This window comes from Taeniopygia guttata, chromosome 5, assembly GCF_048771995.1.
Source record: "Taeniopygia guttata chromosome 5, bTaeGut7.mat, whole genome shotgun sequence".
Classification (NCBI taxonomy): domain Eukaryota; kingdom Metazoa; phylum Chordata; class Aves; order Passeriformes; family Estrildidae; genus Taeniopygia; species Taeniopygia guttata.
The window spans coordinates 10,597,433-10,611,296 of NC_133030.1; the positions used below are offsets into that span (position 1 = coordinate 10,597,433).

General features: G+C 39.9%; 1 protein-coding gene across 10 annotated transcripts in view; it reads right to left on the minus strand.

The window, feature by feature from the left end:
* SHANK2 (SH3 and multiple ankyrin repeat domains 2) overlaps positions 1–13,864 on the minus strand; it is a 269,302-nt gene that overhangs the window by 103,970 nt on the left and 151,468 nt on the right. For all 10 annotated transcript variants that reach the window (XM_072929511.1, XM_072929512.1, XM_072929510.1 and 7 more), the window contains 2 exons: positions 7,148–7,230; positions 5,382–5,506 (listed from right to left, as the gene is read on the minus strand). In XM_072929511.1, coding sequence (XP_072785612.1) covers positions 5,382–5,506; positions 7,148–7,230 — 208 coding nt within the window. The remainder of the gene's footprint in view (positions 1–5,381; positions 5,507–7,147; positions 7,231–13,864) is intronic.

Here is a 13,864-nt window from a genome sequence, read left to right on the forward strand (position 1 = left end):
TTCCAAGAGCCCATTGTCCCAACCCTCCAGTATATCTGGAGCTAGGAGAATTCCAAAAGCAAAACAGGAAGAAAATTTTCTTTGGACTTGAGAGCTTGCATTTTAGGCAGTGTCAGGGGCTTACTGGTGCTTAATAGACATAATTTACAGGTGTCACCAAGAGGATGATGAGTAACTGGTTAATAGAAATAAGTTTTTTCCTCTAATGGTTGGTTAAATCAAATTGCGTGTCATTTTAATATACAGATTTAAAAATAGTGGTGCCCAGCCTGGTGCTATGTACACATATTAAAAAAAAAAAAAATCACAGAATGGTTTTTGTTAGAAGGAACCAAAGACCATCCAGTTCCAAGCCCCTGCCCTGGCCAGGAACTCCCTCTCCAGAAGCTCAAACACTGCAGTGCTGCTGCAGCTTTGGCAAAGCCCTCATCATTAAAAAGATGTTTGTAGAGTCGATCCAAACCCAAAGTAGGTGCTGTCTAGGAACAGAGCAGCTCCCAGCCTGGCTGTTCTCCTGCCAAACAGGAGGCTCCCCGGCTGGGCAGGAGCAGTAGCCAAGTTGGCAACAAAAAACCCTCCTGCAAGACACTGAACTAATGTGGACCTGACTCTGCTGGTCCCCCAGAAAGGCCTAAGTGTGAGAACTAAACCCAGCCCTCAGAAATGTACTGAGAATGTTGGCTTTGCTTTCTTCCTCCTACACACAAGACTCTTATTAAAAATGTAGCTGGTGTCCATACTGCTGGGATGGGAGGAGCAAACTTTCCAGTGCAGTGTGAGAATCCTAGTTCATACAAAGCCATTAACAAAGCCTCCACTTACTTCCAAGAGAGAAAGAAGTATCATGGGTCTCCTGAATCTGCCCATGAGAAAAAAACAAATAAATTTAGATTTCTATCTGGTAGTAGAAGCGAGCAGAGCTTACACTAGAAATAAGAAAAGATACCCAGGGGGTAATTAATGAAGATTATCAGGGATGGGAAGGTTTCTTTCTTGCTAAAAGGATTGGAATCAGTAATAGCTGGCTTTGTAAAACCACTAATTCACTCAGCCACTGAATACCAATGTAAGGCATAACATTGCTAAACATATTCATAATTATTAGAGTTTAAGATACAACAATAAAGTCCAAAGTTTGCTTCCTACAGCTGTTTTCAAGTTTGTATAAAGTGCTTATTGGAATAAAACCATTGCTAAATAGGCTTATTTGTGTATGAAGGTGGGGGTTTTTTTTCAGTTTTTTTTTAACATTTCAGATTTTTAAAAATTTCTCCCTAAACGTTTATTGCAACTTCTTACATGCAGCCAGCAGACAGATATCCTTAATACAATGATAAAGTAATGCTGTCTGTAATAAAACATTTATTTTCTACCCAAAATCAGTTAAGGAAAAGTTTGTACTAGTAAATTGTATAAGCTTTTGAGGATGAAGAAATGCAGGCAGTTATACTGAAGATATTTTGCATGTTTTAGTACAAGCACCACCTGAAGAGTTCTGCAGCAAAATTATGACATCTCTTCTATTACCATCTCTGGATTTGATCCTCAAATTAAACCTTGAATTTTGCCCCTTTGTTTTTATTTTTTAAATTATAATTCACCAGGTTTATCTAGCTTACATACTAACTGGAATGTAAATAAGCAGCCAAAGATTGCTATTTTATATTGCTATTCCAAAGACAATAACATTTCAATTTATCTAGAAAAATAAGGGATTTTATGGCACAATAATGCGAACTGCAATGCCTCATTTAGAGAACAAATACATTGTTCTGGTAAAATATTGCAAAATTAACCTGGCTTACTGGATATTGATATTGTAGCATTATTGTTTGTGTGACAGGGAAAATCCCCACGAGCCACATCAGGCAACACCTGCAGAACAGCTGCACACTCATGGGGACAACAAGAACAAAGAGTTAGTAATCCACTGGGGGTTAAATTTAAAAGACAATATATATCCTACCACATTAAAACCCTCCACAAAACTCTATTCTGAGTTAAAACAGGCCTTCCAGATTAAGGGATTTCTTTACTCAAAAATTGTTAGACTTGTTTATATCATCAAAGCAAATCTCCAATACAACCCCACCTTCAAGAATTCTTGAAGTCATGTCTCAAGGCAGAACTCTCTGAATTTTTCCAAACTTGAGCAGTTATAATACAGAAATCCAGTCATGATGAGTTATTAATGACCTACAAAGGAATTAGTGATGGTTGTAATTTTTTAACCCTTTTCTAATGGTGAACGTAGTATTTAGCACTTGGCCTAATATGCTGATTTATTTTTATATATCATTTTAATCAGGCTGATATCAAGATTCAAGAAAACATCAACCAAAATAGTGAAAAATAACACATAGGGCAAGCTGTAAAATGTCAGTTATAACAACCAAATCATAACCATCCTTGTTTTCTGATTGTTCAACAAAGCTAAGAAACAAAAAAATCACATTGAATTGGCATCTCTTAAATTGCTTATGAAAATCCACATCTATTGACAGCTGCCTCTACCTCACTCCTTCAGCTCTAAAACTACTCCTGCACTTTTCCAGCACATTTGCCCTGTGCTCTATCCAGGAAAGCCACTACACACTTTACAATTTCTATCACAAAAACCACGGCTGGGTTTGAAGCAAGGAGGAGACAAATCACACACTGTCAGAAATTTCCATGGAGACTCTGTGAGCACAGTTTCCAAGGGCAAGTGTAATCTTCATCCCTGAAGTCTCATGTTAAAATTAGTTGTACAGGTTGGACAAATCAGGAACTGCACATCTGATAAAAATTCAGTCATACAATACAATGCTAGCTGTTCCAGGTAATCTCTACTCCATTTATCTGCTGGAGCAAGACAGCACCTTTTCTTCCTTTTGTGTGTGGATCTTTTACTTGTTCTGCTCCACATATATCAACCCCAAACATGAATTATTATAACACCTCCTAGCTGATACTGAAGTTTTCCCTCCTCCAGAAGATTCCAGACTATAACTGTACACAAAGAAATGGTGCCCTGTCCTCCTAACCTTGTGCTCTGCAAAGAAAGGATCTATCTCCCTGTCAAACCTGTCTTTCCACAGTGAAGTTCACCTCATCTCCATGACCCCGAGCCACCAAACCTCCACAAGCAACAATGAAGCATCTGCTCTGCCTCTCATTTTGTCCCCTGCCAAACTGGACTCACCCCTCCCTAATGCCCAGCGCCTGCCACGAGTGTTACAAATAGCATTAATTAGGATCCTGCTTGCCCATTAACTCTTTCATTATTCATGTGACATTTATGATAAATGCCTGATATTACTCACAAATGGTCGAGGTGGCACTTACACACAGAAGTATAAACTTCAGAGTCATGGGAGAAATCATTTAGCAGCAAGGCAGGCTGACTATACCAGGGCTGACAACCACTTGCTGGTGTGAAAATTTAAATCTTTTAGTTCAACACAAAAGAGAAAGTAGTTTGGCATTCCTAGAAGTGCAGGTGGACTTCTATTTCAACATTCTTTTGCATCACTGTAAATATCCCTAAAGAAGTTACTTTCTCCATCCAGCCAGGGTTGTGCACTGCATGTTGGCCATAAAACAGAAAAAAAATCCTGCCTTTCTCCAACAGAAAAGGCTCCTGCAACAGCCAAGTTGTCATTTCTCAGGATTATCATATCCTCTTAATTAAGTTGCAAAATTCAGAACAGAATAACCCCGATGAACATAAATTACACAGAAATGGATTTGATTTGCATGTAATAATGGCTTCTTTCAGAATTAATTACAAATATGCTGGAGTATGGATTAACGTCCTCCTGATTCAGCACTGTATGTGCATGTTTAGCTGCTCTTCTAAGCTAAGGCTAGGAATAAATTGTCTAGACAATTAATTTTAATTTTTCTCTCATTTGCCAAAAAAACCCCAGTAAAGCTTTGTGCAGAATCAACTACCCAGGCTTCTTCCACCCCTTCAAAGATCTTAAAAAAAAAAAATTCATGGGCATATTTTTCTTTCCATGAGGAATTAAATTGCACATTGTTCACCATCAATGCTATCTGTGCAATCTGCCAGCACAGACTCCTCATATTTCCTGTGGATTAAAAGCCTAAGAAGAAACCCACCTCCAAAAATAGAGCCTTGTTTCAGAACCCCACATAGCAGAAACAGGGAGAGCTTTGGAAGGATCCCTGCCCAGGGATCGCAGCAGTTCCATTTGTAAGCTGGTCTCTAATGCTAAACGCTTCTTCTTAAGTAAACAAACAGCAAGGGAAATGTGCTTGAAGACAGAGATAAAAATGCATATCTATTTACTTTAGAAGCCTGCAAAACCTGGTCTTTCATGGCTACAGTGTGAGGAAGTGGCACAACTATTTAAATTCAATCACCATGGGAGTTCAAGGCACACTCCAAAAAAAGCTGTATGTTGTACCCTCTCCTGCGTGCAAAAGCCAGCTCTGCAGAAATAGATATTGTAACACCAGAAGTATTTTACCAAACCATACATGAGCCTGAAGAACAACACATCAAGTAATGTAAAATCAATAGCTCTTACCAATCCATCCCAAAAGATTTATATTCAGTACCCAATTTCACAGAACCAGAGCATCCCTTTGTTGGTCATGAAGAGATTGTGGGGGGAAAGAGGAAGAAAAATCCCAAATCATGATTTTGCTGTAGACTTGCAAACCAGAGACCAGCAACACTCAAAAGGAGAGCCGACTTTTTAAACAAAACCTAAAACACCAACAAAAAAATCTGCCAAAATATCAAACATTAAGATATTTTTGGCATGAATGGAGTATTTAAATATACCCTTTTTATATTGCAGTATAAATTACTGCAATAACATTCTTTTTTTTTTTTTCTGTTTTGTATTTCAGTGTAGCATTGGAAAAATTCAATTTCAAGCCAAAGTAATTTGCTTTATTCTCCACGGTTACTAAATGCCACTGGACCATGCCTATTTCTGAGTGCAGAAATAGTTGCATAAAAAGACATTAATTTTGGTTGCTCCTTAAAAATATTTAGAAGAAACCAGAACTGATAACCCAAAGTAAATATTGAATCTCATCTAAATTTCAATAACTGAAAGAAGACTGTGCCCTCCCAGATTACACCCTAAGAATACACCTCCCAGGTATCTCTGAGAGGGTATTCCCAAAGAACAAAAATAACAACCAGAAAATTCCCAGCCAGCCTAACCATTGTTCTCTGTCACTGCTTTCTTGAATGCTGCATGAAGTTTTAAATTGATCAAGTGAAGCACATCACTGGTGTTAGCCCACAGAACTTGCTGCTCAGAGGCATCCCACACTTTTTCCAGAGTCAATTCTCCACCAGGAACATCACTCTTTCCCCAACACAGCACTGAGAATCAAATTTCAGGATCTCCTACCTCGATCAAAAAGTCTCCAGTTCTCAGGCCAGCTTGCCATGCTACTCCCCCTTCATCCACAGATTCCAAGTACTGCAAAGCAGGAAAGGCTGGAGTTGGGGTGAATTCTTCAATTGGTGTGTCAGCTTTAAAAATAAACACCACATTAAAAAAAGAAAATTATGGAGTGCTTGCAAATACCACTTGACTACAGGCCTATCATTGGCCATTCTGATTTAGGGTTAAAAAATGGTGGGTGCTGGAAGTGAGACTGATGTGCCTCACGGGAGCTCAGGATGCTGGGGACAGAGTGCAACCCCCTGCAACAGCAATCCACAGGTCTTCCTTCCCGAGGGGGAAATACCTGCTCCTTTCCTGACAAAAACCAAACCAAGCTGCACCAGACAATAGCTGGGTTCAGATATTCCAGGATATTCAGTATTGGCTCAAATAACCCTTTTGTGTGCCTGGCAGAATGCTGTAACTCTGGCAACATCCACCTAAAAATGAATTATGTGCTGGAGACAGGAGAGAACATCTGGCCAAACTAGGAGGCTGGGGTGGGTGGCAAAGGATGAAAACAAATCAACCAGAATTTTTTTTTCCCCTTCTAAATTTAGATGTGCATAACAAAGAAGAGACCAGAAGAAATCACTTTTTAGGACAGGAGGCACAGCTGGTCCTGTGACAGCCCTGCCTGCCCCTATGTGTCATGTGCACAGACAGGCAGAAAAGTCCTTGGGTCTTTCACATGAGCTGCCCCCACTGCTACAGAGAAAATCTGGGGGAAACTGCTGGGCTCAGCCAGAGGGAGTGAGCCCTGCTCAAAGCACTGATAACCCACACCAATGCTCAGAGATAAGGCAGTGCCTTGGGCTTCCCTGCTTCAACTCCAAGCATTTCATTTGCCTAAAACTGGCAGAGCCTTCCCAGCCCTGCAAATCCACGGTAGCACCAGTTTAGGTTTAGGGGTGGGGAACAGGGAAAGCAAAAGCCATGTCCCAGCAATGAAGACATGGAATAATTTTCATGCTCAAGCAAGGCAAGGGAGAACCCATGTGAAATAAGGGGGAGCAAGAGATGGGACATACCATCACACACATATATATATTCTTTTTTAAAATACAAAGGGAGCAAACTACACTGGAAGTTAAAAAGCAAAGTATTAAATAGAATGCCTTTTTTAACTCATAGGAATGCCACCGTGATTGATTTTAGCCTACGGAGAAGTGCTGTGCAGCTTAATATATGAACAGCTTGAAAAATGAGCACACTACAGGCCATGCAACATACGTGCAGCTTCTCAAGATACAAAAAAAAGATCATATTTTCATACTAAAACTGCACCAATGTCACCTTGCAGAAGATCCACACCTATTTTAAACAAAACATCCCTCTCTTGTCTATTCCTATTCACAGCCCTATTTAATCAGGCTGGCATTTGAAATAAAGCAGCAGTTTTTATGAGGAAAGCAGGTTTCCCACAGTTAAGTAAACGGCACAACAGAACAGATTAATAGCAAAATACTACATCCACCAGCACGAGAAAAATACAGGCAAAACTTTCTCCCCCCAGAACGATTATGCAGTGCTTCTCCTATGTAAAAATGCAAACTGCTTCACAGAGAAGGCACCGAAATCCATCGGAGTAGTATAGCATACAGAGAATCTTGTTGTCTAGCAACCAAGTGCACCAAGAATAATTCCTGCTTATATTCCGAGATGTATAAATTTCTTCATGCTACTGCACATCACACACACACACTCACACACACAGAAGCACATACCTTTTGCCCCTCTGAGCACAAATCCAAATCCTTCATTGTCTTTTTTCTGCAGGACCACTGCCTTTTCTTCTATTATGCAGTCACTGTAGAGAGAATTCCGAGGATAGCGACCATTATTACATCCCTTCATCACCACTGTAGTAGCTGCTCCTCCAGTGTGCAGGTTCATCATCATCACAGCCCGTTAATCAAATAATATTGCAGTAACCAAGCATGGGAAAATATAGAACAAATAGCAGCAAGAGGAAGACAAAGACTAAGCTGGATGGTAAAAGAGAACATGACAAAGCAACTTAAAAGGAATAAAAAAGGCAGAGAGGAAAAAGAAAGAAGAAATCATGCATGGTGGTTTGTGTTCTGTATGAATGACTGGATGAACATGTGATCATGTAATCTGTGGGCTAGCTAGGACTCTAAAAGGAAAAAAAGTAAGTGAACTGAACGACAGTATCATTAATAAACTCCTCAATCGTGGATGTACCAGATGCATCTTCTAGTGAAGCCAAAATGAAACCAACCAGAAGAAAAATGAGGCAGCATTTTAAATTTAAAGATAATAAATTATGATTTTCTATTAGCTAACTAAAAGGCACAAATATATTCTGAAAGCTATGCCTTGCATCAAAAGCCCTTTTTCAATCCTATTGAATGTTGCATGCTGCAAGAATCCCACATGATCATCTGACAGCCTACAATGCTAACAACGTGCAGCTGCCTTGGCGTCATCAAGCACAAATTTCCACAGCATCAAGAATCTGCATAATTGAAATAGTAACAAGGCATGCACAAGCAGGAAAACACATTTTCTAAGGAATATTTCCTGTCTCCTGATAAACAATTAATATAATAAAACAAGGAGATGGTGTAAAGGACTATTTATGTAAGCAGTATTCCCTTAAAGAGAAAGTAGCCTTAGGAATCTCACTATCATTGGTTAAGATAGAAGTAGAAGGTAGATGAAGAAAATGCACAAAATGAACATTAAAATGGGATCTTTCAGATACAGGGAATGATCTGCAAAAGCCTGGTGTTCAATAGCTTTCATTAAACATGAAGTTACTAAAAATAAGCTCAAAGCAAAAAGAAAAAAAAGAAAAAATTTTGAATGCTCTTTTGGGTACCAAAGCATGGCACAGCACGAGTTGCAGGGGTTAAGTTCATGAATTGTCAGCACTGCAAATTTTGCTACTTTAAAATACCTACAGAACTAGTTCAGATAGAAAGAGTATGAGCAAGTTTGCTTTCCTTAATTTTTTACTAGCCAACTTCTGTTCCCACTGGTCTGGTACAGAATCCAGTCCCCAAAGCAGTGAATGCAAGGAGAGACTAGATCTGCCTCAGGGCCATTAATAATCCCCAGGGGGAGGAGGAAACTAAATAAAGAGAAATTGTTGTGACCTTTTTATTTAAAGCTCTGAACAAAGAGAGGGATGATGATATCAGAACACCAATGGACAGCCTCCAAACTCCAGATTTTTTGTGCATCACAGACCATCTTTTTGGTGCCTTTCCAACTCTGCGGGATGAAACTTCCTATGGCTGCTGAAGCAATGATGTAAGGTTGTCTTCCAAATTGCAGAGTGTTTAACACCACACATTAATTCAAACTGCCACAGTGGTGACTTTGTGGGCAAGAGATGGTCTCCATCAGCACCAACAGTTTTTGTATTCTCAACTTATTGTAATTTACTGTATATTTCAGACATTTCCTGTTCTTACAGTTAAAAAAACTTCTGCTTCTTGAGAAAGCCCAACACCCTCCTGCTCAGGGATATCAGGATGGGATGGAATATGCATCTCTCAGAGCCCACTGCAGCTCTCCATCAACACCCTGATATTCTAGAAACTGACTGCTCCTGCCAGTGCATTGGCTTATTTCCCTCATTTCATCACTACGTTCTCAAGGTGGGTCCCTGTACTTATCCCACTGAAGAGTCAACAGTGTAATTTTTTTTAATACTTGGTCAAATTAATAAAACCTATTCCCTTCAAGTTCCATTGTAACCAATCAATAGCTTAATAGAGCTTAGATGGCAACTTCTGAGATCCTAATTATAGCAAGAGTTTGGTTCAAAGAACCCCCTCGTGTCCCCTCCCCAAATCCCACTCTCGTGTCAGTTCCATACAGAATTCAAGAATTCAGAAGTTTATCAGCTCAGGAAACTCAGGATCAATTCTCCTGTTCTACATCCAAAAAAAAAAAAAAAAAAAAGGTACAGATTAAAGGTATAAAAACCACTTCTGATTTTCTTCTCATGTACAGCACATCTATTCAATAAACTACCCAGTGTTATGCTTCAGTTCATGTACTGAAAGTGGGGATGCACAACTGCCAACATTTAACAAAGTTACATGCAAGGGGGAGGTGAGAGGGAAGGGAGGGAGAAGCGCATGATTTTTTTGTGAGAAAACACACAAATTGATCTCTATTATTTGACAAATACAACTTTCTAATATACAGTGGCAGTTATAAAGAGAACAGCATTACAGCCTGGAAAGTAAAAAGACAGGCTTGAAAAAACCAGATGTGTAGCATTTCTTCTCAATTGTGTTCCCTGGGAGTAGGAAACCTGCAAAAGTCCTATGGCTTGAGTAGCTCAAACTTGTTCAAGCAACCACAGAAAGCAAATTGATTCTCCCCAAACACCTCAGTGCTGCAGAACAAGGAACCAGCAGCAGGGAAAGGGGGGCACAGAAGCACACAAAAATATTAACTGAATTTACAACCTGCACACCCTTTCTCCCAGAAAATTTGCATTCCCAAGAAAAGGGGGCAGAAGAGGGGCAGAGTTTAACCTCTGACTCTTTGCAGTGCTGCTTTTTGCTTGCTTTGCCATGCCAGGGCTCTCTGTGCCAGCCAGGGTGGACTCTCCACCAAAGGTCTGTTCCCAGTCCACCAGCTCCTGGCAGGCAAAATGGTGCCAAATGTAAAACTAGGTCAAAATTTCTCCCCATGAGCCTTCTTGGCAGCGTCTCTTTGATGCTGAAGGTGTTGTAAATACTTAGCAGCAGAACAGGCTAAGGCAACCAGTGACAAATGAAGGTGGCATTACATTAGGAGCCTGCTCAGAGGCCTGAGTTCAAGCAAGAAGAGGAATTTCTTCCCAGGCTCTTTCAGTACAATGCACAGCTCTGTGTGAGACCAAGCAGCCCCTGTTATCTGTGATATGCCAAATTTCAGCGGGTGAAATTCCTGAAGTCCATTTCTGTCCCATCCCAAACCAAAATTAAACAGCTTCCATTTCAGAGACGAGTCCTCAGAATGTGGCCAGTTCCATATGATGGTAATAAAATTAGTAATTCTAAAATCAATAGCTCATTATTGATATAGGCAAACACTGCTTTGACTTTGGGCTGTTTAAGGCCAAGATTCATTGCAGGCGAAGTTAAATGTAAAAGGCATCCTATCAAGTGCAGGACATTTCTGTGTGGAGCACAATCATAAAACTTCAGGTCAAAATAACAATCAATGTAAATCTCTGCTTTAGTCAAGCAGTACATATTAGAAAACATGCTTGTTCATCAGCTCATGTAGTTTCCTTAACAACTTAAGGCTCAAGAGCTGTGCAGAGCTGTTACTATTTCCATAATTTTACAGACTGACCAATGAATAAAGGGTCAGACAGATATGTGAGTTTGCCCATGGTCAGACAGATATGTGAGTTTTGAACTCGGCACTGTTCCATACAACCACCACCATTTGTGTGGGCTTTTCTAAACAGCAGGAATTTCTGCTTTGCTAACAGCCCATTATGATGATATCTGAGGAAGGAAGGAGAAATGTCACGTCTTTCATAAAAACCTATATGAAGAAAATAAAGGTTGGAGTGCAGGTTCCTGCTGGAGGCACGCCCACAAAACCTGGCTTCCTGTTCTCATCAGGGATAACTACACCCTATCTTAAGGCATGACTTATTCCACAAGCTAAAATACTAAATTACAGAGGTGGAGACTATCAGGACTACAGGATGTGTTTAGGTAACTTTGTATCAAGTGTTCCATTGCTGATTTCAATCTGAAAAATAGCAAGTAGAGGACAATCCACTGAAAATTATCACCATTATCTGGAAACAAAAGTGGCTATTTGGTATATTGCCAGTCTCCCTCTAAGGCAGAGGAAAAAATGAATGTAAAATGGAATTATTCTCCTGATTCCCTGAAGTCATTCATCCCCTGGAAATATAAACCAACCTTTTCAGCTTCAGTAGCCCAGGAGTCCACAAGCCCTTCAGTAAGGACTTGCTCTCCCCTTGAGTGAGAAGTGGGCCTGGCTCTCTCCAGGTTCACTTCTTTCAGTTGGCCAAGTAAATCTAAGTCTCTTCATTAGCCCTTTTTCCTCTTCTCAGCACTCTTGCAATTGCAATCTTTTGAAAAGATCTATGGAGCTCACAACTAGATACATCCTAGAAGAATCAAGTGTTCTGCCAGGTGCAATAAAATGATATCTAAATCATTCTATAAATTTATATGCAATGTCTGGAAGCAGTCACACTAATTCCTTTCAGGATAAGATGGCCAATTTATGGTGGTTATGCTCAAGCCAGAGAAGGGCATTTGGGAAATCTGTTCAAGAGGAGGAACCCTTTGTACATTATCCAACCATCAATCTCTGTTAAAGGAACATCAAAATATTCTTTTCCTTTTTTCAGGAAGTAACCTGTCCTGATACTACATAAAATGGAAATTATATCTACATCAAACCTTATTGTAGGATATAGCAAACTTTCAGTGGGAAAACATTTCCTGTTATTGCTGGAAGGGGTCAACCTTACAATTTATAGTCAACTACTCTAATGGTTTCAGGAAAATTGGCTAATCCTACTAATTAAGGCCTTCAAGATTAATGAAGACACTTTCTGTGATTGCTCAAGTTTCTCAGGCATCAATCATCCACTTTTAGGTCTCACAGAAGAGTTCCCACAGCTCTCCTGTGTCAGGCACAGCAGCAATCAGTTGCTCAAGAGGCAGCAGCTACAGCAGTGAGTGGGTTCTGTGCACAGCAGATAGGAAAACAGACAGGCTGTCCCTAAATAACCCACTGGCAACCCAAACAGAAACAGCAGTCAAACTCACAGTGACCTCTCCCTTCACAGCATCCTAGGATTGAGAATTGGGGGATGTTGGCCCACTCTGTACAGCTGAGCAATGCTAATGTCTTACATGACAAGTCTAATGATTTTCCTTTAGAACACATGTTTATCTGGAAGTTTACAGCAAGCTGTGTTTGGGAGGAAGAAAATATTTCCAAATAGATGGGTCAGTACCTCAGCACTTTCCTCATGGCAGAGAGAACCAAGCATTAAAATAGAAATACTGGAGAGAAGCAAACTTTAATTTGATAAATTCCTTACTAGACAGCTGAAGATAAAAGTCCAAGGAGTATTATCATGGTGCAATATCTAAAATATAACAAAAGGGATGAAAAGAATCACTTAGAACTAAAAATTCTCCAAGTTGTTCTGCTATTTCATTAGAAAAAATAAACTGGAAAATCCAGGCTGCATATGGAAGTGTAGCATGGATCTTGGCTTCACAGGTGCTCTCAAAGAAATCCAAGAGCAGAATCTTCACACGCACAGACAACTGGTTATGTGTCAGTGCCTGACTGGCATGGCTGACACTCAAACAAAAAACCCAGAGAAGTCTGACAAGATCACCATTGCCCCTGCTTGCACTGTGCTCCTCCCTGGCTTGATAATTTCTGGCAAACAATTTCAAATTGCAACAGAAAAGACATGGTCTAATTTGACCTTGGTAAACTTCGCATAGCTGTGTCTTCCTCAGCTGGCTATGATCAAGCCAAATAAAGGAACAGGAAAAGAAGAAAGGCTGCTCCAGCAATACTCCTGTAACCTCCCCATATTCATATATTTGTCTTTCCAATCTCCTGTACCAGTGCTGTTTCTCCAGAGTTAGTAAACATCTTGTGGAGCTCTTTGATCATGAGAACAGCAAGACTGTAGATTTTGCTTTGAAATCTGCTGATGAAAGAGGAATATGTCAAACTGTGACTGTTTTAAAGACATGGACATATTCTCCAGTTCTGGATCTGTACTGCACAGTAAGGGAATCACAGGCTCCAGTAAAACCTCATAGCACATTTTCCACCTAAAAAAGGTGTTTCATTCACGCTTCTAAACAAGGAATCAAGCCAACTTTATTGGATTTTGAATACTTGATACTCTGGGTGAAAAAAGAGCAGTTCTTCACTAAGTCCCCAAACCCACACTAATGTCAGCCAGGAAGAGATTCAGTAAGAATTAGGAAGTCAGAATGATGGTGCTGTTTTTTCCAGCCTGTGATCAGCAGAGGCACCCCAAAAAAAAAAAAAAAATCAACAAAAACCAATGATCATTACAAGAAGCAACCTATCTTAAAGAGAGTAACAGTGCTGTACACTTCAATGGGTTTATGCTACAAAGCTTTGCTAAAAACCATAGGTTTAAAAGAGAAATATTGAATTCCACAACAGAAGGGCACAGTAGTTGCACAATTTCTTTATGTAGAACCAAGGAGAAACTTTGTCTCTTTCGCTCCCCCTCAGTCCACATTCCTTTACTCAGCTTTTAATTACACTCACTATCATATTTTTGGTGTTCAGGAGAAGAGAGTAGCCAATCTAAAGTAATACTTTTCAAATTAATTCATTTGGCTACTGGTACTTGTAGGTTGTTCCCTGGTTTCACCTTATGTGCTGAAACTGCAACAAGTAAAGTA